Below are 24,963 nucleotides of genomic sequence, written 5' to 3' on the forward strand. Positions count from 1 at the left end.
TCCCTCTTTCAAGACACGGCGCCCCACAGGGGTCTCGGATCACGACCTTCTGGAGGCTCATGACAAACCTTTTAACTTGACAGGCGTCACTGTCCCATGTCGTAACGTCGGTTGAGTTTCTGAGGCAGTAAGTGATGTCCTCTATCGTTAAGGATGCCAAGGTCATATGCATTGCGATGTCCCTGTGCCACGTTCAAAAATCATTCTGTTCCTAGATTCCCACCTGTCACCAACTAGAGAGCAATAATAGAGGCTCCTTGCATACCCATCAGGTACTCCATTCCCGGCTTCACTCACAGCCACGTCCGAGCCGACGAAGGAGATGGCGCGGATGTCGGGGTTGTCGCAGATGAAGTTGACCGCCTCGTGCTCGCCGTGGATCACGTTCACAACACCGTCCGGCATGCCCGCCTCCTGGCGACGGCGAAAAGAAACAGTGATGGCTGCCACCACCGAAATGGGGCAATATCAATCGCCCCGCTCTCTGAACGTGAGAGCGCGATGACTAGAGATCGCTGCTTGAGATCGCTCTCACTGCACACTAAAACACGCACAAAACAATGATGAATTACGCTACACCAGCCTAGTCCACAGGCGTAACGCCTGGCGACAATCCCCTCGGCAGTGAGCGCTCCCCACGGACCCCACACTCAAGGCCGGTGAGCGCCGCTCGGGCCGTGACCGGGCGCGTGACCGGGCACCTGAGCTGACCTCGAGGTCAGGCGCGGCTCTCCCACCTTTAACAGCTCCACCAGCAGCATGCAGGCGCCCGGGTCACGCTCGGACGGCTTGACGATGGACGTGTTGCCACACACGGCAGCAGTGGGGAACATCTGCCGGGGAAGGGACAGCGGCGGTCAGGGCCGGAGACGGGACAGCGGCGGTCAGGGCCGGGGTGGGACAGTGGCGGTCAGGGACGGGACGGGACAGTGGCGGGGGGCGGGGACGGGACAGCGGCGGTCAGTGACAGGGACGGGACAGCGGCGGTCAGGGCCAGGGCGGGACAGCGGCGGTCAGGGCCGGGGTGGGACAGTGGCGGTCAGGGACGGGAGGGACAGTGGCGGTCGGGGGCGGGGACGGGACAGCGGCGGTCAGGGACGGGGACGGGACAGCGGCGGTCAGGGCCGGGGTGGGACAGCGGCGGTCACGGCCGGGGTGGGACAGCGGGGTCAGGGCCGGGGCGGGACAGCGGCGGTCACGGCCGGGGTGGGACAGCGGCGGTCAGGGCCGGGTGGGACAGCGGCGGTCACGGCCGGGGTGGGACAGCGGCGGTCAGGGCCGGGTGGGACAGTGGCGGTCAGGGCCGGGGTGGGACGGGACAGGGCGGTCAGGGCCGGGGTGGGACAGCGGCGGTCAGGGCCGGGGGGACAGCGGCGGTCACGGCCGGGGTGGGACAGCGGGCGGTCACGGCCGGGGTGGGACAGCGGCGGTCAGGGCCGGGGTGGGACAGCGGCGGTCAGAGCCGGGGTGGGACAGCGGCGGTCACGGCCGGGGTGGGACAGCGGCGGTCACGGTCGGGGTGGGACAGCGGCGGTCACGGCCGGGGTGGGACAGCGGCGGTCAGGGCGGAACGGGACAGTGGCGGTCAGAGCCGGACAGTGGGGGTCAGGGTCAGGCCAGGGTCACATCAGCGATCAGTGGCCAGGCCGACCGCCCAGCTGACTAAGACACGGCGCCGCCCGATCGTCAGCTCGTCAGCTGATCGGCGCAGCGTTTCCATGAAGGGTGCTCTTGTAAGTTTGTAGAGGGATATATCGACCCGGGCCGGGTTACCCAGGTCTGATTAACTTAGCTTGCGGACGACTGGCTGAGCGAGCAGCCTTGACCAAAACACGTACCGCAGAGCGCAGCGTGCGTCTGCTGCACCGCGACTGCCCTGATCCTTTCACCAGTCTCTAAACGACAACATTTGCGATACGCCACGAACCACGCAGCATGGACTTCAGAAACACACGCAACAGCCGGAGCATATGACGTACTCTTTCATGCCAGACACAGGACCGGACGACCCAACTGCGGCACCCCGCCTCCGAGCGGCAGACGGCCGGGCGGCGCGTCCGGACGACTCACCCAGAGCGGGATCATGGCGGGGAAGTTGAAGGGCGTGATGCCGGCGCACACGCCCAAGGGGATACGGTACGACAGCGTGTCCATGTCTTTGGAGACGCCCGGCATCGTCTCGCCCAGCTGCAGACTCGTGATGCTGCAGCAGTGCTCCACCACCTCTGCAACGGCACGCAGAAGACGTGAAAATCGACGCGATCACTTGGCGAAACCCCCGGCGTCATCCTCACACGACACATGCAATGCACTTATGTGTGTGTTGAACAGTGTTACATGCCAGCCTACTACACATCGTAACACAAGTGCACACACTTGCTGTGTTTCTCGCACACAAGTGCGAGAAACGCAGCAAGAACACCTCCGATCACCCTCAAAAAGGGGCAGCGTAGCACCTTATGCAATCTCTAGCAGGACATACCTATGAGGCAAGGCTCTATCAGCCAGCAGCATCGCAGCATGCATGTATCGTGCGTATCCGATCCAACTCCTGTCATCCTGCATATACGTATCCCCCGGTAAACGTCTCCACCCGGAAATTAGGCATAATTTGGCATAATAAATAAAACACATCACGCTGCACGGACCATTCCTCCACATCACACAACTATCGGCCCGAACCAAAACTGAAGTCTGATCTGAGCCCAGTCCCTTCGGTCTCCATGCGGTGACAGCTGCCCCCCCCCCCCCCCTTGTAACCGTCACCAGCTGTTCGGTGATCAGAATGGGCGCACCGGGGCGCGCCGCGGCGGGCCGGGTTGACTCACGCAGGCCGCGCAGTACGTCGCCCTCGGCGTCCACCAGCGTCTCTGCCCTGCTCCTGGGTGATGCTCTCCGCCAGCCGGCGCATGTTCTGCTTGATCAGGTTTCTGGTAGTTGAACATGATCTGCTGCCGCGGTCAGGATGGATGTCTGCGACCAGGTCTTGAACGCCTCCTTGCCGCGTTCCACCGCGAGTTCATCTCGGCATGGGTGGCCTTGGGCACACGCGTGACCACCTGCCGGGCACAGCGGGACGGCCAGCGGGTCATGGCGGGGTCGGACGTTGCTCCCCAAAACCACCGGCGCCGCGCACAGGCAATCAAGACCTCCTTTACTCCGGCTCTAAAGCCACCTGTGCAACGCGGCGCGTGCTGCCATGACCAGGGCCGGAGTGCACTCACGCATGATAGCAACGTCCAAAACAATCGGTCAAGCTGCATCGCGTGACGTGTCACCAGGACAAAAAAAAAACTGTTTCTCGCGATTTCAAAACAAAACTGAAAAATCGAGTAGGATGGGCAGACAATGTTAAATGACTACTGATACTCATTTCGATAAACGCATGTAGCCGAAACATCAATATCAATATCAATATCAATATATATATATATATATATATATATATATATATATATATATATATATATATATATATCTATCTATCTATCTATCTATCTATCTATCTATCTATCTATATATATATATATATATACACACATATATATATATATATATATATATATATATATATATATATATATATACATACATAAGCGTGTGTGCGTGTGTGCGTGTGTGCGTGTGTGCGTGCGTGCGTGCGTGCATGCGGTGCGTGCGTGCGTGCGTGCGTGCGTGCGTGCGTGCGTGCGTGCGCTGTGTTGTGTATGTCCATTCTCCTGCTTATTCTACGAGGAATAATTCAATCATTTATCATTACTGTCCTCTTTATATGCATTATGTTCCTCGCAAATGCGCTTGACAACTTATATCAACCAGAGCCTCCGGTGCAATGACGGCACTTCATTCCAGCATATGAATTAACAATATCGCAAAGCTAAAATATCCACATTTTATTGTTTACATCGGGTGCATTGCACATACTTTCTGTCTCGGGAAGGCAGCAAGCGCTACCCTCACATTGTAAGGCTTAGCCCTTGTTCGTCCATTGTGACCCTAACCTTTCATTTTCTTCTTGGGCTAACAATTAAAAAATACAGAGCACTGAATGGCCCTTACACATGCGCTATCCACATCAAAACAGTATATAAGAACAGCCTTTTCCTGAATTCGTTACACCACGCCATCGTTCTCGCACACTGGTTTGGCCTTGAGACTCTCCTTCGGTACTGCATGACGATGCCACATCCTCAGCCAACGGATAACGCCGCAAGGCCATATGGCAGTGATCAGTGGGCACCCCACGTGACCTGCCCGCATACTCTCCGCCTCTGTCCAAAGGTCGCCGCAAAGCTCGGTTGCCAGGCCTCATCCCATATGACGACGGTCAGCACCAAGGCCAAATCACGGCCATGTGACAGGGCTTAAATACACATTCGCCGCCCGACAAAACCCACGGCTCCCGGCCGAGACGACGGGCAAACGGCCATGGCATGCCAGTTGGGGAAGCGGCCCGCGGCAGCGCTTCAGCCCCTCATAAGGACGCCGTTGTCCGGGCAGTGCCTCAGCCCTTCATAGGGACGCCGGTGTCCGGGGCAGCGCCTCAGCCCCTCATAGGGACGCCGGTGTCCGGGGCAGCGCCTCAGCCCATCATCAGGACGCCGGTGTCCGGGGCAGCGCCCCAGCTCCTCATCATGACGCCGGTGTCCGGGGCAACGCTTCAGCCCATCATCAGGACGCCGGTGTCCGGGGCAGCGCCTCAGCCCCTCATAGGGACGCCGGTGTCAGGGACAGCGCCTCAGCCCATCATCAGGACGCCGGTATCCGGGGCAGCGCCTCAGCCCCTCATAGGGACGCCGGTGTCCGGAGCAACGCTTCAGCCCATCATCAGGACGCCGGTGTCCGGGGCAGCGCCTCAGCCCCTCATCATGACGTCGGTGTCCGGGGCAGCGCCTCAGCCCATCATCAGGACGCCGGTGTCCGGAGCAACGCTTCAGCCCATCATCAGGACGCTGGTGTCCGGGGCAACGCTTCAGCCCATCATCAGGACGCCGGTGTCCGGGGCAGCGCCTCAGCCCCTCATAAGGACACCGGTGTCCGGGGCAACGCTTCAGCCCATCATCATGACGCCGGTGTCCGGGGCAGCGCCTCAGCCCCTCATCATGACGTCGGTGTCCGGGGCAGCGCCTCAGCCCATCATCAGGACGCCGGTGTCCGGGGCAGCGCCTCAGCCCATCATCAGGGCGCCGGTGTCAGGGACAGCGCTTCAGCCCATCATCAGGACGTCGGTGTCCGGGGCAGCGCCTCAACCCGCCATCAGGACGCCGGTGTCCGGGGCAGCGCCTCAGCCCATCATCAGGACGCCGGTGTCCGGGGCAGCGCCTCAGCCCATCATCAGGACGTCGGTGTCCGGGGCAGCGCCTCAGCCCATCATCAGGGTGCCGGTGTCAGGGACGGCGCTTCAGCCCATCATCAGGACGCCGGTGTCCGGGGCAGCGCCTCAACCCGCCATCAGGACGCCGGTGTCCGGGGCAGCGCCTCAGTCCATCATCAGGACGACGGTGTCCGGGGCGTCTCGGTTGCGCTATGAGCAGGTCGTTTCGCCGTGGCTCGAGAGCTGCCCTGTTCGAATTTTGCTGCCCAACACAATGGCTATCTGATACTGCCTTCCAGAACACAAGAACTCTGCCAACTGGCTCGAACGCACTAGGTAATGTATTAGTGACGGGAGATAGCTGGGCAAAAACCCTGACCAAGGGACCGACACAATCAGATGAAGGGGCCCCATCGGTAAACAACCGTTGTCTTAACTTATGTTCATAAACGAATGCAAAATGGCGTTTGATAATATTATAAAATATTTAGTGACCTATTATGATCATTGGATGCGACTTCATTCAGTCTGACGCAAAATGTTGTGCAACTTACGCCGTGAGATTCATGCTAATTGCTTCCTCCAAAGCACCCCTGGAAATAGTGCTGGTTCCAAAACAAGGCTTCCATCTTTTATATATTTCTTTCTTACTGGCGCCAGCCGTTGGTCGTATTAGAACCAATTGGACGAAACCTAAGATCCAGTGTCAACAAAGCCAATGATTTCCATGCCTGAGCAAGAATGTGGTAATGATCTAATATGTAAGAATAAGAATCAGAATGTGGTCATGAATCGAAGTTGGGTTAAAAGTCATCAAAAAAGAAACACACATCCACACAATTTCAGGTGCCAATGTCAAGTAAGATCAGTAAGGTCACTATTACATTGCTGTGGTATGTCCAGTTTATCACTACCACTTTAAGATGCATGAGTGACAAAGAGTCATGGGGCAAACAGGACCAACACGTCCCAGCAATGGGGTACAATGTTTCAAACTGTGAAGCCCGAGGTCAGGCTATGTTAGTGACCTATCATGACATTCAGAATTATAATATCACTAGCAGGTGATCAAGTGATACTGTAGGCTAAGAAGTCAATAAAAATGACAGCTTAAATTACTAAAGCAGATGTTACCAGGGGCAGGGGTTGAAGCAGGCCAGGTGAATTATGCACTACAAAACAAATTTTGCAGTTGACACACACATGCACACGCATATACACAAACACCCACATGCACCCACACATGCATGCACGGACGCACGCCCACGTGCACACACACACACAAGGGAAGACTACCCTACAACATATTCGCGGGATACATCAAGCCTATCTACATTCCAGACATGACTTTAAAATACCAGGGAAAATGTGAGATTGATGAATGAGAGGATGGAGAAAACTTTAAGCACCTTGCATCAGCTGTTCGCCAATTAGTGCCTGAAAGCCCATGGGTGTGGGTAGGAGCCGAACATCTAACCACCCAACAGCGTGAGGCAAGGGCCAATAAACTGTCAGGGCCTAACGTTACAGGCCTGGCCCCTGGTGCATTGGCATGGCACCAGTCCCAGTGGGCGGACGGCAGCGCCCCACCGCGGGACCGCTCCCCAGTGGACGCTCCGAAGCCAGCGCCCCACCAGGGGACAGCTCGCCAGTGGACGCTCCGAAGCCAGCGCCCCGCCACGGGACCGCTCGCCAGTGGATGCTCCGAAGCCAGCGCCCCGCCACGGGACCGCTCGCCAGTGGATGCTCCGAAGCCAGCGCCCCGCCACGGGACCGCTCGCCAGTGGATGCTCCGAAGCCAGCGCCCCCCCCCCCCCCCCCCCCCCCCACGGAACCGCTCGCCAGTGCACGCACCAGAACCAGCGCCCCGCCACGGACCGCTCGCCAGTGGACGTGCCAAAGCCTTGGGCAGCCGAACCTGGCTCATCTGGTCACACAGACTTGCAACACAGGCACAGCCACCCCAGCACAGGGCTTTGAGGGGAATGCAGGCAGCCACACAGCCACATCGCAGGTGGGGTGGCCGGGGAAGGGGCCCACAGCTGGCCAGCCTGGCAAGCTGCAGAAGACTGGGAAATAAGGCAAATGAGCTCCTGAATTTGGAGGAAATATCAAATTTGCACCCTGGTGGTCTCTGAAAATGTCTTCATGAGCAGTGTCAACTGGCAGCATTATTCTGTCAACTTTAATCAGGTTCAGACAGTCTAAACACTTAACAGACACAGCCAAAAAAGATCACTTTCTGACTGGGCTGGACTGTACTGGTTGGACTGGGCCAGGCTAGGCTTGACATATCACAGCATGTACAAAATTTACTCCACATGGTTTAGACTAATTAAAGCAAAAATTGCTTGATTTGGCTTCAACCCACATCCACACTTAAAAATCACCATGAAGCTATGAGATTGAAGAGTGCCACACTGAACAGCATCATATTATATGCTTCACACTGCAGAGGAAGTTACCTCAGTAAGGTATCAACAGCTTTAAGTCAACCCTGCATGTGCTATGTTTAAGGGCCATGGAAAGCAACCATGTCAAAACAATATAATTAATCTAGATTCACATAATTGAGACAATGGACACCACATCTGCTATTTGTTGCAACATTTGATGTGTGCACACTACACATAACTAGTACAACTTTTCCATCAATTGCATGCACAATTTCACCAAAACCACACACTCACCTCATTGGTGGCTGGGTTATGCAAGTCAATCCAATCAGATGTGGAGCTTTCCACAAATTGTCCATTGATGAATAGCTTGGTGGTGGCTACTGAGGCATACCGGTGACCAGAGCGCAGCCCAGACAGTCCTGCCTGTTGATCACCAAAGACAGCTGATATGCTGAGCATGTGTCTCATCTGGCATGGTGCTGGACAGACAGGTAGTGAGATGATGAACATTTGAAAGTAAAGGATGTTGCATAATTTACAGCAGAGCCAAAAGGGAAAAAGTTAACATTTTTCAAGTCTACTAAATTCTTGATCATTCCCCTGCCCTGTGCTGATGTCAAAATCATAATCAACATCCATCTATTCTAGCTTGTAAAATGATTGGCCGAAATGGCCAATGGCACACTAATGACGACATCCTTTAACTTCCCAAAGTGCAGCCATGGGGGTGGGAGGCGGCGGAGGCCTGGGCCTCTCGTTAAGTTCGTATTTGTCATTTTCCCTCATAAGTGGCTCCTGACAGATAATTCCAACATCGGCGTGACACGTACACGTTTTTCATGCAAGTTCGGACCGCCGTCACCTTGAGAAAATCCTGGCTGCGTCCCCGTACATCCCACAGACTCACCTTGCAGCTGGCCAGAGAGATTCGAAACATTCTTAAAGAGTCTACAACAAAGCCACACAGCAAAACTGTTTCAGTATCGCGAAACTACCGCCGAGGAATACCCGCGGGGAACAGCGCCGGCTAGTAGGGCGCCAACCACGGGGCCGTTTAACCACAGCTACTACAGAAGGCTGCGCAGACGTGACGTCATAATGGAAATAAAATTTGGGAGCCCGTAGTATGGTTTTTGGCTGACACTACACGAAGGTTGGGAGATACTAGTAACATGATTACGAATGGAGATTTCGAGAATAAACTGAGCAAGAATCCTGTTCTTCATCTTTTCCAGTGTTTTGTGAATAGATAGCGTGAATTTTGCATTTAAAACCTTCCAGAAAAATAAATACTTTGATCTGCTTCCAAAATTAAATCCTACTAAACCATGTTTTCTAGCTTTAGTACTCGCGCCGTATTTGTTGTAGCCAACGTGCCTGAACATTTATGGGAGCGTGTATATCGACTCATGAGTCGATTTACCGAAAACGGCCCTTCTGTGTAAATCACGTCGGATCCGAGTCGATTTACACACAGCTGCACCACTGTGTAAATCGGGTCAGACTCATGACGTCACGTTTGCGCATGCGCACTCGCCTGCGTTTGCGACCGTGTCCGCACCGACGCGCGGTTTTGAACGCCGGGCGTGTCGAGGTGCGGGTGAGGGTGGATGTGGTGCGCCACAAATGAGGATTAAGGTATGTGCATATTGTGCGTGCATGAAGGTATGTGCACATCGAATCGAGTCACAGATCAATGAAAGTAATTTCATTAAATAGGTACACTTGGCCAGAGACGAGGCGTAGGTCAAAATCAGGGTGCTTTCAACCAGGGACGACGCAGCAATGGCATAGGGGCTGTCCCCGCCCCCCCCCCCCCCCCTCCCATTGCCGGCAGACGGGTAGATGGCAGCAGTTCCAAATCAGGGATTTCCTTAAACATTTGAAGGACCCCTTTTGTGGATTGAAAGTATGCTGTTCTTGGTGACAAAGCCCTTTCACGTGCCAGGAGGCCATGTTGTATGGTACCAATGCCCTTTGTTGCAAAATCATAAGGTCCTGTTTGTTTTATTGTCAACATCTATTTACCTGGATATAATGCTTATAACAGTTTGGTAAAAGAACATATGCCTGCAATTTTCCTTTCCCTTCAACTTTCGAGACAACATTGCCCGTGAGGCCCCCTGTGAGGCAGCCCCATTTTGCTTAGGAGGCCCCTTGGATATCCTCCCCCCCCAAACCAAAAATCCATGGTGCCATTCCCTCTGTCAGCATCAGCAGGCTGGACTGATTTTCCCTCACTTGTTTCTACTTTGTGTTTAGGTAATTCATTAAAAGTAGCACATACTTTGTACCTATACATTTTGTCACAAATGGGAGCAGGTTTTGTCAGCTGATTGAATGTTACAGTGCTTATGTATATGATAATGGTGATCTTCAGCTGATTCTTTGAATGCCTGTCTTCTGGTTTGAAAAGGAGTTGGCCCATCCTGGCTGAAAGCAAGACTGGGTAGGTGTTTTCATCAAAATCTGTGGATTTTGTTGAAATACTGGAAAGTATTTTACATCAGGTGGTATTAATTTAAGAAAAGATTTGACCAGTACATATATGCTTCTAACAAAATGTATTGAAAGCTGTTAAGTAACAGCTGGGAATGATTAAGTCTTTTCAAAATCGAGCATTGACAGGGAGATATCTTGTGAGCGAGGTATGCAATTGTAACAAAACGAGTGGCCAAAAACAGGTATTTATCAATTTTAAAAACTTTGGGAAAACAGCAGCTGTGTTTGAAAAGCAAATTTGGATCTGGTGAGGCAAGGAAAGATGTTACTGGAGATCTTAGCTTCATCAGCATGCATTTTAGGACCCACTAAGGTTAGAATGCAAACAATAAACATGATTGTTGTTGTTCACAACTGTTCACATACTCTTTGCATGTATGTAAACTTATTTAAAAGCAGTGTTTAGATCATATATATATATATATATATATATATATATATGTATATATATATATGTAAGAAAGCTGTAGGTGTGGCTGACTAACAAGGATCACGCTGAGAAGTTGCCCATCACAGAGGTCTTCCCGGACTGCGACCAGTTTCTGTGCAGCTTCCATATGCTAGCAAACATGCTGGCTTTTTCAGTTTGTTTTCATAACCTATCAAGGTTGCAAATTGGATTGACTCTCCTCATTGCCCTTGTTTGTCTAATATTATTACTTAATGGCTTGATCATCCTCCGCAGTGGTAAAAGAAGCTGAGTGTGTGCTGAGTGATCCCTGCATTATGCATCAGTTGTTGAGCCAAACTAGGCTTTAAACATTTTATGTGGTATACAGCCTTGATAACTTTTTCATATAGCACTAATGGTCTGGCTCTTGCCTCTGGCCCTGATAGTCTAATGTAGTACTCCTGCAATCTGGCACCCTGGCCCCTGATGTTCTAGATCAGAAGGCCCAATGTTGTGTTATGGTGAGCTCTTTGCTGGCTTGGCAGGCTGTGTTACAAGCCAGGAAGCCCTGTACTGGATTAAGAGGCACTCTCTATTCAAGAGGCCCCTTTGATGCATCAGATAGCAGCAGTTTGAGGTCGGGCTTTCCGACCTGATATTACTGCCCTTGAGAGTCTGGCGAGGTACTCCTACCTCCTGGTACTCTGGCCCCTGGTGGCCAGACCTGGCACTCCTGCCCCCCATGGTCTGACCTGGTACTACTTCCTCCTGGTGGCCTTACCCGGTACCACAACTTGATGGTGTGAATTGGTACCAGTGCTCCTGGTAGCATAATACTGCTGTCTCATGGTGATCTGACGTGGTACTTGTGCCACATGGTAGAAGGACTTGATACCTCTGCCCCTGATGGTCTTATCTGGTACCCGTGTGCTTGGTGGTCGGGCCTGGTATTCCTGCCACCTGATAGGGTACCCCCACTATTGATGGTCTGACCTGACACTGCTGCTGCCAGCTGGTCTGACTTGGTACCCATGCCCCCTGCTTGTTTGGCATGGTGCCTTGTGCCTGATGGTCTGACCTGGTGCTACTGATGATCAGACCATCAGTGTGTGGGGTCACCAGATCAGACTACTGAAGTTAGAATTACCAGGTCAGGCCACCAGGAGGTGGGTACCAGATCTACCCTGATGATCTGACCTGGTACCCTGATGATTTGACCTGGTACCATGATGATTTGACCTGGTACCCCTGATGATCTGACCTCTTACCTCTGCTGATCTGATCTGGTACCCCTGATGATCTGACCTGGCACCCCTGATGATCTGACCTGGCACCCCTGATGATCTGACCTGTGACTCCTGATGATCTGACCTGTGAATCCTGATGATCTGACCTGTGACTCCTCATGATCTGACCTGTGACTCCTCATGATCTGACCTGGGATCCCTGCTGGTCTGACCTAATATTCCTGCCTCCTTGTGGTTCTTGGTATGCCAGCTGGCAAACTAGCTGGTTGTGCTTTGTGCATAATGTCTGTGGACATTACTGGGCAGTGCACTTAGCTAACATACTTCGCTATGTTTCAGACGTATAGCATCTCAACAAAAGATAGAAGATGCCCGTGTTGAGGAAAGGTGACTGTTTTCATTCCTTTGATGAGCTAGATGCCCATATCCGTGAATTGGAGGCCGAGACGAATGTGAAGTTTTTCAAGTCGAGCTCTGTCACTCTTGGTAAATTTCTTCAGACAAATCCTGGGCACTTTGTTTCAAAGTTGGTCGCTGACCGTGCTGACAAGGAGGCGCTCTTGCAGCAGAAAAAGTACCGTCTCGTTAAATTTTCATGCACTCATGGTGGGCGCCAGTACGAAAGCAAAGCTGGCGATCGTCGTGTCCGAAACACGAGAACCAAAAAAGTCGGCTGTCCCGTAAGCATCCTAGTGTTTCTGGAAAAGTCGCGTTTAGAGATTAGGGACATCTCACTGGAGCATTCCCACCCGGTGTCGAAGGCAAGCTTTCTGCTGCAGCCAGAAAATCGTCGCCTGCCTGCGTCCTAAAGGCAGCGTCACCACAGTCGTGGGATCAGCAAAGAAATAAGGTAATCTTGCTTGTTGTGAATTGATACGACCTTTCATTGACAATTGTTAGTAAAACCACGTCTCGAACAGTAATGAGTTGGGAAATATGACCGGCTCATATGCGGTGCGTTTCCGGTCATGACTAACTTGTATCGATCAATAACACATGGTACGGCGTAAAACTAGGTCATAATGTTTCTGCTCAGTGCGTACCATGTCTTGATGTAAGTTTTTCTTAACGTGTTCCTTTTTTTCTTCAGAGTACTGAACAGCAGCGGTGGATGGTGGGAGCGCTGGATTACACCGTCCACGTACTCGGCTTTAAACTCGCCATCATCATGCACCGCGTGGTCACGGTGTTCCATGAATTTGACATAGCTTCGTACATCGGAAACGCCTTGACTTCCCGGATACCTGTAGAGCTCTTAGGCTTCTTCTATTGTAGAGAACAGGCTCGATATCTATATTCGTTTGCATGTCATGATGTGAATAGCTAGTTTGCCAAGATACATCTTCATGTACATATATGAGTATTGCAAGCCCATCCAGAGACTCTGAAAGGCTGAAAGCGTTTCCGACTATCTGTGTTGATTGTTTCCAAACTGGATAAGCTTTGTTAAATAGCACCGCTCACCAAGCAATGGTTGCTTACGTCCAACCTGCTGCGTCCCTGGATGTCCTTGCACTATCTCCTCACTAGTCGAGATGAACGTTGAGCGAGCTTAGATCTGTCGTGTACCTGAACTAAGTAGCAGAAGTGAACTAAGTAGCCTCGTCAAATGTCTGATGCGTTCTTCGTCGACAGTTCCACATATGCGAGAACTGAGTGGGTAGTTATATACTTCCCCATGCGAGGAAGACGCATACAAATGTATGTACAATTTTGTTTTGTGCTAGTTTAACCAGTGACCGCTAGGGAGAATGTGTTTTTAAAAATACCAACATGAGAGCATTGCTTTGGCTACTCATTCAGTGTGTCGGGCCGCTGTTACATAATTGCTTAGTGCGTTCAACAATTCTCAGCCATGGTTGTTATTGATGTTTTTTGACACTGGTTGCGCTCGCACGCTTTGAATCTAGTCAAGAAGAACGTTGATGATTGATGGCGACAGCTCCAGTGGAGGGTGACAAGCCTAAACGGGTCGGACCGGGAAACGTTGACTTGGCTGGAGCGCAAGTCAATGAGGTCAGTCGCAGGAAACTCAAGAGTCTATTTGACATATCGGGACGTAGTCGCAAATTCTGAGGCTGAGCTGGGTCGAACACATCGTGCTCATTTCTGCATCAACACCGGCGGGTCGCCACCTGTTGCAGTTAGGCCAAGAAGAACCCCATATAATTTGAGACCAGAGGTGCGGAGGCAAATCGCTGACATGGAGGCCCGTGGGCTAATCCAGCGTTCTAACTCTCCTTGGTCGTCACCTATTTTGATGGTTAAGAAGTCAGATGGTTTTTTTCGTTTCGCGGTGGACTTTCGTGCGTTAAACAGTAAGACGATGGACGGGGTCTGCTACCAACCATCTGCCAAGGAATGCCTGGATAGCTTGGCTAGGTCCAGGCTGTTTACCACGATGGACCTGAACTCGGCTTATTGGCAGGTCCCAGTTGCCACGGAAGACCAGAGAAAAACGGCATTCACAACAGCGGACGGAAAATGAAAATTCCGGGTGGTGCTATTTGAGGCTAAGGGGTGCCTGGATGTTTTCCTCGCGTGATAGCAGAGGTATTGCGGGGCCTGATTGGAAACGGGGTCACTGCATATCTCGATGATATCACCGTCGGTGGAGGAACTGAAGAGGAGCACCTGCACCTGCTGCAAGCTGTGTTGGAAAGACTGAGGTGTGCTGGTTTGACTGTAAAGAGCAAGAAAGTGGCGCCCTGTAGGCGACAGATAAGGTTTCTTGGGCACGTTGTGTCATCCTCAGGCCTCGAGCCAGATGCAGAAAAGGTTGAGGTTATCAAGAAATGGCCGCGAGTACAGACAACCAAACAATTGAAACAAATTCTTGGGGTTTGCAATTACTACAATGATTTCGTGCCACATCTCCAGGTTGTGACGGCTCCGCTGCATAAAATCCCTGGAAAGACCAAGTTATAGTGGGGTGAACGGAAAGAAAATGATTTTCGAGAACTGAAACAGACCCTCACCACGTTCACGCTCTTACATTTACCAGACATACAGCAAGAATTTGAGGTTAGCACGGATGCATCGGATTTTGGTTTGGGCTGTGTTCTATCACAGAGAGACCAATCAGGGGTCGACAGGCCGGTAAATCTTGCCTCGAAGGCCTTTTCAGAAAGGGAAAAGAATTGGCACATTCGAGATAATGAGGCGTTTGCTTTTGTTTCTGATTTGAGGAAATTCAGACCGCACCTGCTTGAAGCGCGCTTCAAGTGGTTCACTGACCACTGTGAGATTCAAGGGTTACGCAACACCAAATATTCGAGAGGGTGGTACGCATGCTGGGTTGAATAGATGAGGAGTTCAATTTTTTCATACATTTCCGTCGCGCCGAGAAAAACCAACATGCTAATGCCCTGTCTCGCGTGATGATCGCAGCGCAGCCAGCGCCACAGTCTCAGCTACGCGATCTGATCCGCCTGGTCGAGGAGGGAATGCGAGGTGCTCAGGAGTAGGACGAGGCGTTCAGGGCACTGCGCATGGAAGCACGTCTCAACAGAGTGCAGGGTCCACACAGCCATCGGTGGCGACAGTGTGGTTTTGAACCGGTCATTGATAATGGCAGTGGTCTGTTAAGCGTCGTCAAAGCAGGTATGAGGTTGGTCCCGAAAGGCCTCATTACACGTGTTTTTAGCCTCAAGCATGACGAGTTCGGACATTTCGGTGCTGGAAGAACCTGCCAGCTGCTGAAGCATGCTGGATATATTTGGTGGGAAATAGATCACGATGTCAGGAACTACTGTAGGAGCTGTTTGGTGCGTGCACATTCAAACAATACGCAACGTCGTTTCACCGCGCCGTTGGAAATGACGACGCAGGCCACAGCGCCTTGGCAGCACGTCGGTGTTGACCTGATAGGGCCGCTCGGACGGGAAACCACAGGACGGGGTGATCGGTACGTTCTAGGCGCACTGGAGCTTCTGACCAAGACTGTCGAGTTGGCCGCCATTCCAGACAAATCGGCTGAAGCCATCGCCAGCTCGCTGATCGAGAGTGTCGTGTACCGTCACGGTCTCCCGGAATCCATACTGACAGATCGTGATCTGGAATTTAACAAGCAGCATCTGGCGGTGTTGGCCCAATCGGTGGGCATACACAAAACAAGGGTTAGTGCATTGCATTCACAGTCGAATGGGGCCGTGGAAAGGGCAAACAAACCAGACAATCGGTGCCCTGGTCCGTCGCAATGTGCAGGAGTCCGGATTCGAATGGGACAAGTGTCTGGGTGTTGTCAGATTCCAGTACATGTCAGCTCCGCACAACGCCACTGGTGGGTCTCCCTTTTCCTCCAGTTTGGTCGCCACCCACGCACTCCTGGGATAGCTCGAACGGAGGAAAGTTCTTCAAGCCGTTTCGGCACAGAGCAGTCGTGGGGCAGAAACCTGGTGAAAACGTTGGTGAGAGCTCACGAGGAGGTAGTCAGACGGGAGCACAAGACAAAACAGGAAAGATTGGATACTGGTAGAAAAACGGCAAATATGGTCCCTTATCGTCGGGATCGGTTGTTTATGAAGCTTCCACAAAAGCCAAGAATGCCAGAAAAAGTTCAACCCCGTTCGGATGGCCCCTTTGTAGTGATCAGCTGCCGGCAAGGGAACACACACCGCATCAAAAGATGTGACAACTTTAGGCATCGTGTCATACGTCATTTTGATCAGTTGAAACCTGTGAGAAGAAGGCAGCCGCATCTGACGAGCCAGGATGACAGGGACCAGGGGACAAAGGCAGATGAGAATGTGACAAATGACGCGGACAGATGGCCAGCGTTGACGTGGAACCAAGAGATGTGGGACTCAGAAAATGACTGAGTCTGAGAATGCCGAGAGACATGTTGAAGAAACTGAGGTGATGGTTGATCGCTCCACTGAAGCGCGAGCAATCCCCCACCGCCGCCGCAGTGAGAGGTGAGGCCGTCCTCTTGAGCGATGCGGCACGGCGAATGGACCGTGAAGTCTGCACGGTGGGGGGGGGGGGGGGGGGAGGTGGATACCGATGGACTCGCAAGCTGGAGAGCGGATAGTGTGGTGTATTGCGGTACTAGTGCGCGCGCCTGTGCGGCTGGCCGGCCGCCGCGGTCAGCGGTCACTGGGATACTGATACTGATACCTATCTACTGATACCTATCTACTGATACCTTTCTGCTGATACCGGCGAGAGCGCGCGTATATCACAAGGCAAATGTGCAACAGAGGGCGTAGTCCCTCAAAATCGTTGTCACCATGAAATTGACCCAGACTATTTTGCGAACGAAACTAGACATTCAAAGTGCAGATCGGACAGGGCTTCTCCATGTTTCTGTCCATTGTGTTAGTTCAATCAGCTTCTGATGATACATATTGTTTGTTGTCACTTTTGAACAATAGTCTATGCATATCTGATTAACTTGTTAATCGTTATTGGTGCACTTTTCAACAACCTGGCTGCGACAAAAACGCTAAGGCCCCATATGCAAGTTCTGCTGTTCTGGTGTCTCGCCTCCGGCTCACCGGTACACACGGTACGTTCAAAGCCACTTCTGTATTTCACACTCGTCACAGGCACTCCACACGGTCCATTGCGCCGGCGCGTGCGCCCTCGCGCCGGCGGCTCTCCGAGTCTTCTCCTTTGTTACTCCCCTCTCCTGGCCCCCGCGGCCGCGTCCCTCGCACGAGGCGCCTGGGGCAGGAGGGGGGGGGGGGGGGGGGGGGTTAACGCGAGCGGCTCGAAGCGGCGCTCACCGCGCTAAGCAAACTTTGGCAGCAGCAGGTACCCTCTGACACCTTGCACGCACACATTCCCCGCAAGTACGCTTAAACGTTGTTTTCGCCAAGAATCACTGAAAAAGCGTAAATAAAGCGCCAGATTTAAGCCATTGTCAAACCTTCCCAGTGATATCATCTGTTTTCATATTCTCACACAGCCATTAAAACACTCTTGGGTCCTGAGAAATTACAAGACTAGCCGCGCCCGTCATCTCTCCGAATAGTCTCCAGATTTGTGCAACTTTTTCGTTAGACGTGTTACTTTCTGGTTCTACAATACAAAATAGAGCAGCTGAGTCAGCTGAGTCACGGCATGAATCACGTATCGTCGTCTACTGCGTTGTTGGATGGTGACTTGCCGATTCAGGTCGCTTCGTGTCGGTGGTGCTCTCGGGAACAATCGGGTTGGTGCGCTGCTGACGGCTGGTCGCCATGACTCAGGAAGGGTGGGTATATAATCTGGTCACCGCTGTGCGAGCCCTCACTCCTCTCATTCACGTTGCGACGGCTGGGGTGTCCGTGTGTGCTGCAGGAGATTTCAAGCTGAAAAAAGGTCTGCTTTCATTTTCCTGGGACAAGTAGGCCATCTTGTAAATAGATCCGTAGTCTGGTCGGCCTGAATTTGGATTGCCACGTGATCAGCACAATGTAGTTGTCTCAAATTCAGGATGTCTACCTAGTGTCACAGCTCACACTGTTTACAAAAAAAGTTGTGGTTATACTTTGTGCAGGCTACATGCACACATTTTTAGAGACAAATTGAAAATACTATACATACACATGCATGTGTGCACATGCATATATGGTAGAGTGGAGGGTTTGCCATTTATCATTACATGTGCATTTCTGGTAATTTCAATTTGTCTTTGTGTGATAAAGACCATAAAGGTTTGCACTGAATGTGTATTGTCATTATGTGATGTTAATTTTTGTCATCATGTTTGTCATTTTGTTATCTAAAACATAGATTTGGGATGACATTATGTATTGACAAGTCTCTTGTTTTTCTCAGGTTTCCCACAATGGATGGCAAGAACATCTCAGTAAAGGCCTATCTGGCACTGGAAGATGGCAACCAGGAGATCCGCCGGTTTGGCCTGGACAGCTCAGCTGCCACCAGCTTCTCCTATCTGCAAGGCAAGCTGCAAGTGGTGTTTCCGAGCCTACTGCGCCAGCAGTTCAACATCCGCTGGGAAGATGCTGATGGTGACGCCATCACGATCAGTTCTGACGAGGAGCTGCTGGTGGCGCTGGTCAGCTGCCTGCAGGTGGCAGGCCAGCAGACACTGCGCCTGCACGTGGTACCCACCGGCCGGAGCCGGCATGCTGCTGCTGCCGCCACTGCCGCTGCTGCTGCTGACACTGATGCAGCCGACGGCCCCATCCACCGCGGCGTGTGCTGCGACGGCTGCGAGCAGACCATCTGCGGCCACCGTTACAAGTGCATGAGCTGCGACGACTATGACTTGTGCGCTGGCTGCGAGGCGCGTGGCATGCACAAGGAGCACCTGATGCTGCGCATCCCCAGCCCAGAGCAGGTGTGGCAGCCGGTGTTCCGACACGGACGGCGCAGCGGCCGCCGCGCCGGCCACTGCACCGCCTGGGGCGGCGGCAGATGCGGCTGGCCGGCCGGCATGAGCTGCCCGGGCGGTCGCAGGGCCGGGCGCGTCCCCGAGGAGCGCGCTGCGGTGCCTCCGTCTGCGGCGGCGCCGCCCCCATCCGGAGAGGCGCCCGCGTCCGGCGCTGAACAGCAGCAGCAGCAGCAACAGAAGCAGCCCAGCAACTTCTTCGAGGCAATCCACTCGGCCATGTCGGCACTAGGAGGCTTCGGGCCTGAGGCGGACCCCGCCGGCGCCGCCGCGGCCGGCCGCTGGACGGAGAAGAGCCTGGAGGAGCTCGGCCAGACCATCGCGGCCGTGCTCGACCCGTTCGGCATCGACGTCGACGTCGGGGTGGAGTCGCGCCAGAAGCGGCGTGAAGCGGCGGCTGGCGGCGCCGATGCCGCCCCGCAACCGCCGCCGCCGCAGCAGCAGGCGCCGCGCGCCGAAACCGCGGCGAGCGATCCGGCTCCTGTCTCCCGGCCGGCGGAGGCCAGCGTCGGCGGAGCCGAGCAGATGGAGACGGAGCCGGCTGCGGCGGCCACCCGCACTGGCGAGACGCCTACCGCTCCGGTCGACATCACCCAGTTCATCGTTGACAGTGATCCGCACGACGACTGGACGGTGGTGAGCGGCAGCAGCACGCCGTCTGAGGCGAGTGGATCCCGCGTCCGCGTTTACCCGGACCTAGCGCAGGCCGCAGCCGACACGGCGCGGATCGCCGCTCCCACTGCGACTCCGGCCCCGGCCCCGGCCCCGGCCCCGGCCCCGGCCCCGGCCCCGGCCCCGGCCCCGGCCCCGGCCCCGGCCCCGCCCGGCCCCGGCCCCGGCCCCGGCCCCGGCCCCGGCCCCGGCCCCGGCCCCGGCTCCGGCTCCGGCTCCGGCTCCGGCTCCGGCTCCGGCTCCGGCGCCGGCTCCGGCCCCGGCCGCCGGCGTCTCGCACGCCCCCTCCGCGCCGGTCGCGTCCGACTCAGCTGGCCCGCTGGACCCGCGCATCCAGCGCGCGCTTGACATCATGTCCGCCATGGGCTTCTCCAACGACGGCGGGTGGCTGACGCAGCTGCTGCAGGCCAAGCAGGGCGATATCGGCGCCGTGCTGGACGTGCTGCAACCTGTTCGCCCCCCGCCCCGGCCAGTAGAGTCCCGTCGACCGCCACTCGAGGCCTCCGCCCCACGAGAGGTGTGCATCGCTTTAGATGTCGGTCAAGTTGTACCGCTGCCGTGTTACTGGCTGCCACAGAGTTTGTGGTATGTCAAGCTTGATGTCTATGTAACAGACTGCTGATGCGAGGCGTGGTCTCCAGGTTATAGCAGGTGGACAGGTTAGCACACTACGTGACCATTTTTTTCTCAATGTATCGCCGCAGGAAGTTACGTCGTTTATTCCCTGACATAGACTCTTACGGATCGGGCTGCACGCCGGTGGTAGGCTGTTAATTGATATGCCAAGTTTATCCAAAGACTTGCAACGAACGAGGGAGATGACTACGCGATTCGATGTTCCCCGTTGTGTTAATCGCTGAGTGGATCACAATAAATAAAAGCCTTCAGCACATTATGTTGTCGAACAGAACCGCAAAAATCGGCGTAAAGAGGCCTGAGTAGAAAATGACGGGTGCCTGGCTGCAATTCGACGCCAGTCAATCCTCAACACGGAGAACTTCTGTGTCATGTTTGAGGAACGTGACCAACTTCACCTCACAGCCAAGAGTACGGAGCCGGACCTGAAGCTGAAGCAGGATGGTCGGCGTGACCTTTTGAAGGGGTAACGGATGTAGGTGTAGTTGGAGGTGTAGGTGGGGGGCGGGGGGTATCATGAGTGGAATGCTGTCTACGACACCGGAGCCGGACGACGATGGTGTGGTCGGGAGGCACCTGACACGGGTACTGGGGGTAATCCGGCAACCGGTTCAGCCGCACGTTTGGGGATGAGGCGCTTCGCTGCCATGTCGAGCTCACACTGCCCTCCGAAGATCCGTTTCAAGAGTAACATGGTCAGGTGGTCAGTGCCGAGCGGGCATCAGGCTTGTGTTGTCACACAAGCAGAACTCGCGAAATGCCGACAGGTGCTATACTGTCGCTCTAGTATAGGTGGCGCTAGAGTGCATGCGGGAGGTGGGTACTCTGGACCGGGGCTTGGCAACGTGAGTTCGCTATCTGAAACGTTCGTAAGCAAATATTTGTGGGATGCTTGGGCCAGCCAGAACTGCACAAGAAAGGCTGGTCTAAAAATGTGCTACAGAGAGCAGTGCGCGAAAACAATCCATCCTTTACAAAACGCTGCGAATTAGCCGCCGACTTATACCTCAGCTCTTAGTTCATACCGCTGTGTCGCTCAAATTGTAGTGTGTAACTCGGCCGGCTGGTCCAGCCTAGCCCAGCTGTCACGCCGGGCTGGACTTGACTGGGAAAAGCCAACATCTTTGCAAACACTGCTTGCGGGCTCATGCAACTTTCAACAACATGAATATTGTTTTATGGCATGTATTCCGCATAAACTGTGCGGCATTGAAATGCAAGTGATTTGGTCGTGCGTTTTTGCTGCAACATTGCAATACCACGCACACACTAGCGCGTGCGCGTGCACACACGTTCGCACGCGCGCACGCACGCACGCAAGCACGCCCGCACGCAAATTAAGTCTGGTGCTGCCAAGTAACGCAAGGTGGACCATTTCCTCCCAGGATGATGAATAACGGCCACTATACAAATGGATGGTTAGGACAGGTCATCGAATTTCAGCCCTCTGGCTTGAGTTATCTGGGGATCTAGCAGGGGAAAAAATACTCGAATCTCTACCCCGTCCCGAATGACAAAGGGTTAAATTACTATGTGCTGATTAGGTGTGCTTAACTCAACCCTTGTTTTTTGCGAATAGACTGGATCAGTACAAGTTCATAAGACCATAATTCCTTTTTGCATTGATGCTGTCATTAATTCTCTCCCTTCCCTGCAGCGTTTTGCCAATATTCGACACAGATCAAATACTGAACAAGACACGGCGTACGCAACGTACGAGACATGGTGCAAAATTTGCCAGTTCTCTTTCCTGAAATGTGGGTGAATAAACTGGGGTCTAGACGAATATGCAGATAAATTTAAGGCTTTCGCTCCCACTACCCTTGGGTTATGATATCAGACAGAGCCATTATGAGATAATCAAAGAGTTTATTCAGTCTAGCCGTGGTAAGGATCGGCCACCTACGAGCATCGTCGTTATCAACATGGAAACTTTTCGGAAATGCACTGTTCTACCACAAGTACCAGAGCAAGAAGCATTACCCACACCACACGCAAGATGCTATACGCACACCAAAAGCTTATGCTGTAGGGATATCCGCACATTTCGTAGCATATAATACCAAACGCTCTTGTTAAGTCTTTTCCCATCATGAGTGTATCAAGATATCATAAAAAACGACCATGAGGAGACAGTACAAAGTTTATTCAGTCAAGCTGCAGAAAGGGGCCACCACCTACAACTATCGCCGTCATTAACACGCACTCGGTTTTTCCGGAATGGTTTCCGAGCGTCGCGGTCGTAGCTGCGTCAAATTTTGCATAGCTATAGACCATGGAATAGCGGATTGTCTGGAATAAAAAATTATATATACCTTGTGCGGTCACTGACCTATGGCGGCCAAAGTCAGGCCATGGTTTCAGCGAATACAATTTTTAGGGAATCGTTCAACCTGATCCAACGACGGAGTGTTAGACAAAAGCACACATCTCTGAGACACTTTCTTAGGCAACACAACAACTGAATGAACAAATGGCATTGACCTAAGGTCAGTTATGAAGGTCAGACCAAGATAAAAACCGACCTCCTTTATTACTCCAGGGCTTGCCGTATGGGGTAGTTGCTGGTGCTCATTTCGAATTGTATGATAACAGGAGCCGCATTATACACCTTCCATGTATTTCTTAAAGGTCAGAATAGGTCACTGACCTAGAATGACCTAAATAAACATGTATTTTTTAGGAGCATACTGCCTAGCGTAATCTTTGTCGCATATCCAAAAGCAAACCTCAAGTGGTCTTGTATGATTTTGGTCGCCACGACCTTCAAAAGTTCAAACGAGTTCACTAACCTTAGATGAGCATGTGACCTTTTGCTTAGAAAAGTTATCTAGGTTCCAGCGGGCCTTTGGAGACCAACCTGGAATTTGACCTTGTTTGACCTTATCAGACCCGAAGGCCATCACCCAGGAATCTCAAACTTTTGATTTAAGTGAGCCCACGTACAGGTCAACACACCCCGTGAGTTTGGTGTTTCTAGCTTCCCTGGTTTCTGAGATCTCAGGGGGCTCAAATTGACTCCCCACCCGAGCGAAGGGTATCTAACCGGCCATCTGGGCGCGTGTTAACATCGAAACTTTGCGTAAATATCCAGTTCTACCACGAATGCCATTTATTACCAAAGGCTACTCTGAGTGGTTCCATAGCTTCAACAGCAATAGCTGCAGTCAACACAATGTCTAGAAATTACAATCGCCATTTTTATTCAAATAATTGTTCGTGAAGAAATTAGCTAAACTTATCGGCCCGCGGTCAAAAATGTTCTCCGAGACCAAAAAGCACTGATGCCAAATGTTATACCACACACAGAAGCCAATGCAAAAAGGATATCCCGGCAGCTGTTCACCATGGATTTCGGCGCAATAAGATCTTTCCAAGTTGGCAATGTCCATGAATAGGCATGATGACAAATTGTGTTCCAGCTTTTGGCATTTCGCCTTGACTCGGCAGCAAAAAGCACACATCGACCAAACAGCATTCGGTTAATTGCATGCATGAAAACATTGAGCCAAATACATATCGGTTATTTGTCTGAATATCTTTTCAGGCACGCATGCGATTCGGTGCCAAACCTGAAATGTGCGCAAATTAGGGATAAACAGAAACGAAGTCTATCACTGTCGTCGGGTTTATCAAAACAGCCAGTGAGTGACGCTGCGGAAACGCACTTGTATCGTCTTCGTGCATGTGCTGTTCATCTTTTCACATTAACAAATTTAGTACAGTGAGCAATATCATATTCCAATGGTTCCACTCCTGCAATACTAGCTTTTGTGCTCTTCAGCTTTACCCAAGCCTTGGCTTTGCCCAATAATGCTAGCCAGGGATGCAGATTCCTATTCAGTTGCAGGGCTCTTCAGCTCTCCCCCAACTTGAGTTTTAGCGCCCCCAGCTTTGGGAGAATAGGGTCAAATTTGAAGATAACTTGGTTGCTGGCAAATTTTTGTGAAAGGCTTCAGAGTTTTTCATGGATCAGCCCCCCACTCATTTTGAGAAACTACGTCCCTGATTGAGCCATATAATAGGCTAAGCATTTTAAAGAGTCATGCAGCATGATGAGCCCAGCACTAGTGAGTCCAGTACTAGAGTAGAGTACAGCGGAGTACGGACAACTGTTTGGCATATGAAACTCAAAATAACTGTTGGTAAGACAGCTTTTGAGATCCTTTCAGCACGATCCTTTGACCATAACGAGAAGTCTCGCTTTCGTGAAGCCTGATTTGGTCACCGTATCAGCGATGGATTAAACGGATATTGTTCGTTGCAATGGCTGACAATCCGGTGTCGCGAGCAGTTGGCCTGTTAGGGAGTCGGCCGGTGTCGCGAGCAGTTGGCCTATTAGGGGGTCGGCCGGCCGTCGCGAGCAGTCGGCCTGTTAGGGAGCGTCGGTGTCGGCGAGCAGTTGCCGTGGGAGTCGGCCGGCGTGTCGCGAGCAGTCGGCCTGTTAGGGAGTCGGCGGT

General features: G+C 52.7%; 2 protein-coding genes and 2 long non-coding RNA genes across 4 annotated transcripts in view; 2 read left to right on the forward strand and 2 right to left on the reverse strand.

The window, feature by feature from the left end:
• Nucleotides 1–2,864, reverse strand: part of LOC119093522 (putative methylmalonate-semialdehyde dehydrogenase [acylating], mitochondrial) — a 4,086-nt gene extending 1,222 nt beyond the window's left edge. Inside the window, exons 1-4 of the mRNA XM_037216480.1 lie at nucleotides 2,829–2,864; nucleotides 2,071–2,225; nucleotides 738–833; nucleotides 298–414 (exon numbers count right to left, since the gene is read on the reverse strand). Of these exons, the coding sequence (XP_037072375.1) occupies nucleotides 298–414; nucleotides 738–833; nucleotides 2,071–2,175 (318 nt within the window). The 5' untranslated portion in view covers nucleotides 2,176–2,225; nucleotides 2,829–2,864. The remainder of the gene's footprint in view (nucleotides 1–297; nucleotides 415–737; nucleotides 834–2,070; nucleotides 2,226–2,828) is intronic.
• A 155-nt stretch (nucleotides 2,865–3,019) lies between these two features.
• On the reverse strand, nucleotides 3,020–8,767 carry LOC119093225 (uncharacterized). The gene is made up of 3 exons (XR_005093619.1): nucleotides 8,621–8,767; nucleotides 8,005–8,136; nucleotides 3,020–3,059 (listed from the first exon to the last, which is right to left on the reverse strand). It is a non-coding gene; the product is annotated as an uncharacterized LOC119093225 (long non-coding RNA).
• Nucleotides 8,768–9,296: 529 nt separating this feature from the next.
• Nucleotides 9,297–13,705, forward strand: LOC119093226 (uncharacterized). The gene is made up of 3 exons (XR_005093620.1): nucleotides 9,297–9,351; nucleotides 12,193–12,703; nucleotides 12,944–13,705. It is a non-coding gene; the product is annotated as an uncharacterized LOC119093226 (long non-coding RNA).
• A 4,216-nt stretch (nucleotides 13,706–17,921) lies between these two features.
• Nucleotides 17,922–20,759, forward strand: LOC119093523 (protein ref(2)P). Its single transcript, XM_037216481.1, has 3 exons — nucleotides 17,922–18,052; nucleotides 18,619–19,580; nucleotides 20,158–20,759. The coding sequence occupies exons 1-3, from the start codon at nucleotides 18,039–18,041 to the stop codon at nucleotides 20,487–20,489; spliced, it is 1,308 nt and encodes a 435-aa protein (XP_037072376.1). The 5' UTR covers nucleotides 17,922–18,038; the 3' UTR covers nucleotides 20,490–20,759.
• Nucleotides 20,760–24,963: the final 4,204 nt, after the last annotated feature.

Source organism: Pollicipes pollicipes, unplaced genomic scaffold (genome assembly GCF_011947565.3).
Source record: "Pollicipes pollicipes isolate AB1234 unplaced genomic scaffold, Ppol_2.1 Scaffold_4002;HRSCAF=4701_pilon_pilon_pilon, whole genome shotgun sequence".
NCBI lineage: Eukaryota > Metazoa > Arthropoda > Thecostraca > Pollicipedomorpha > Pollicipedidae > Pollicipes > Pollicipes pollicipes.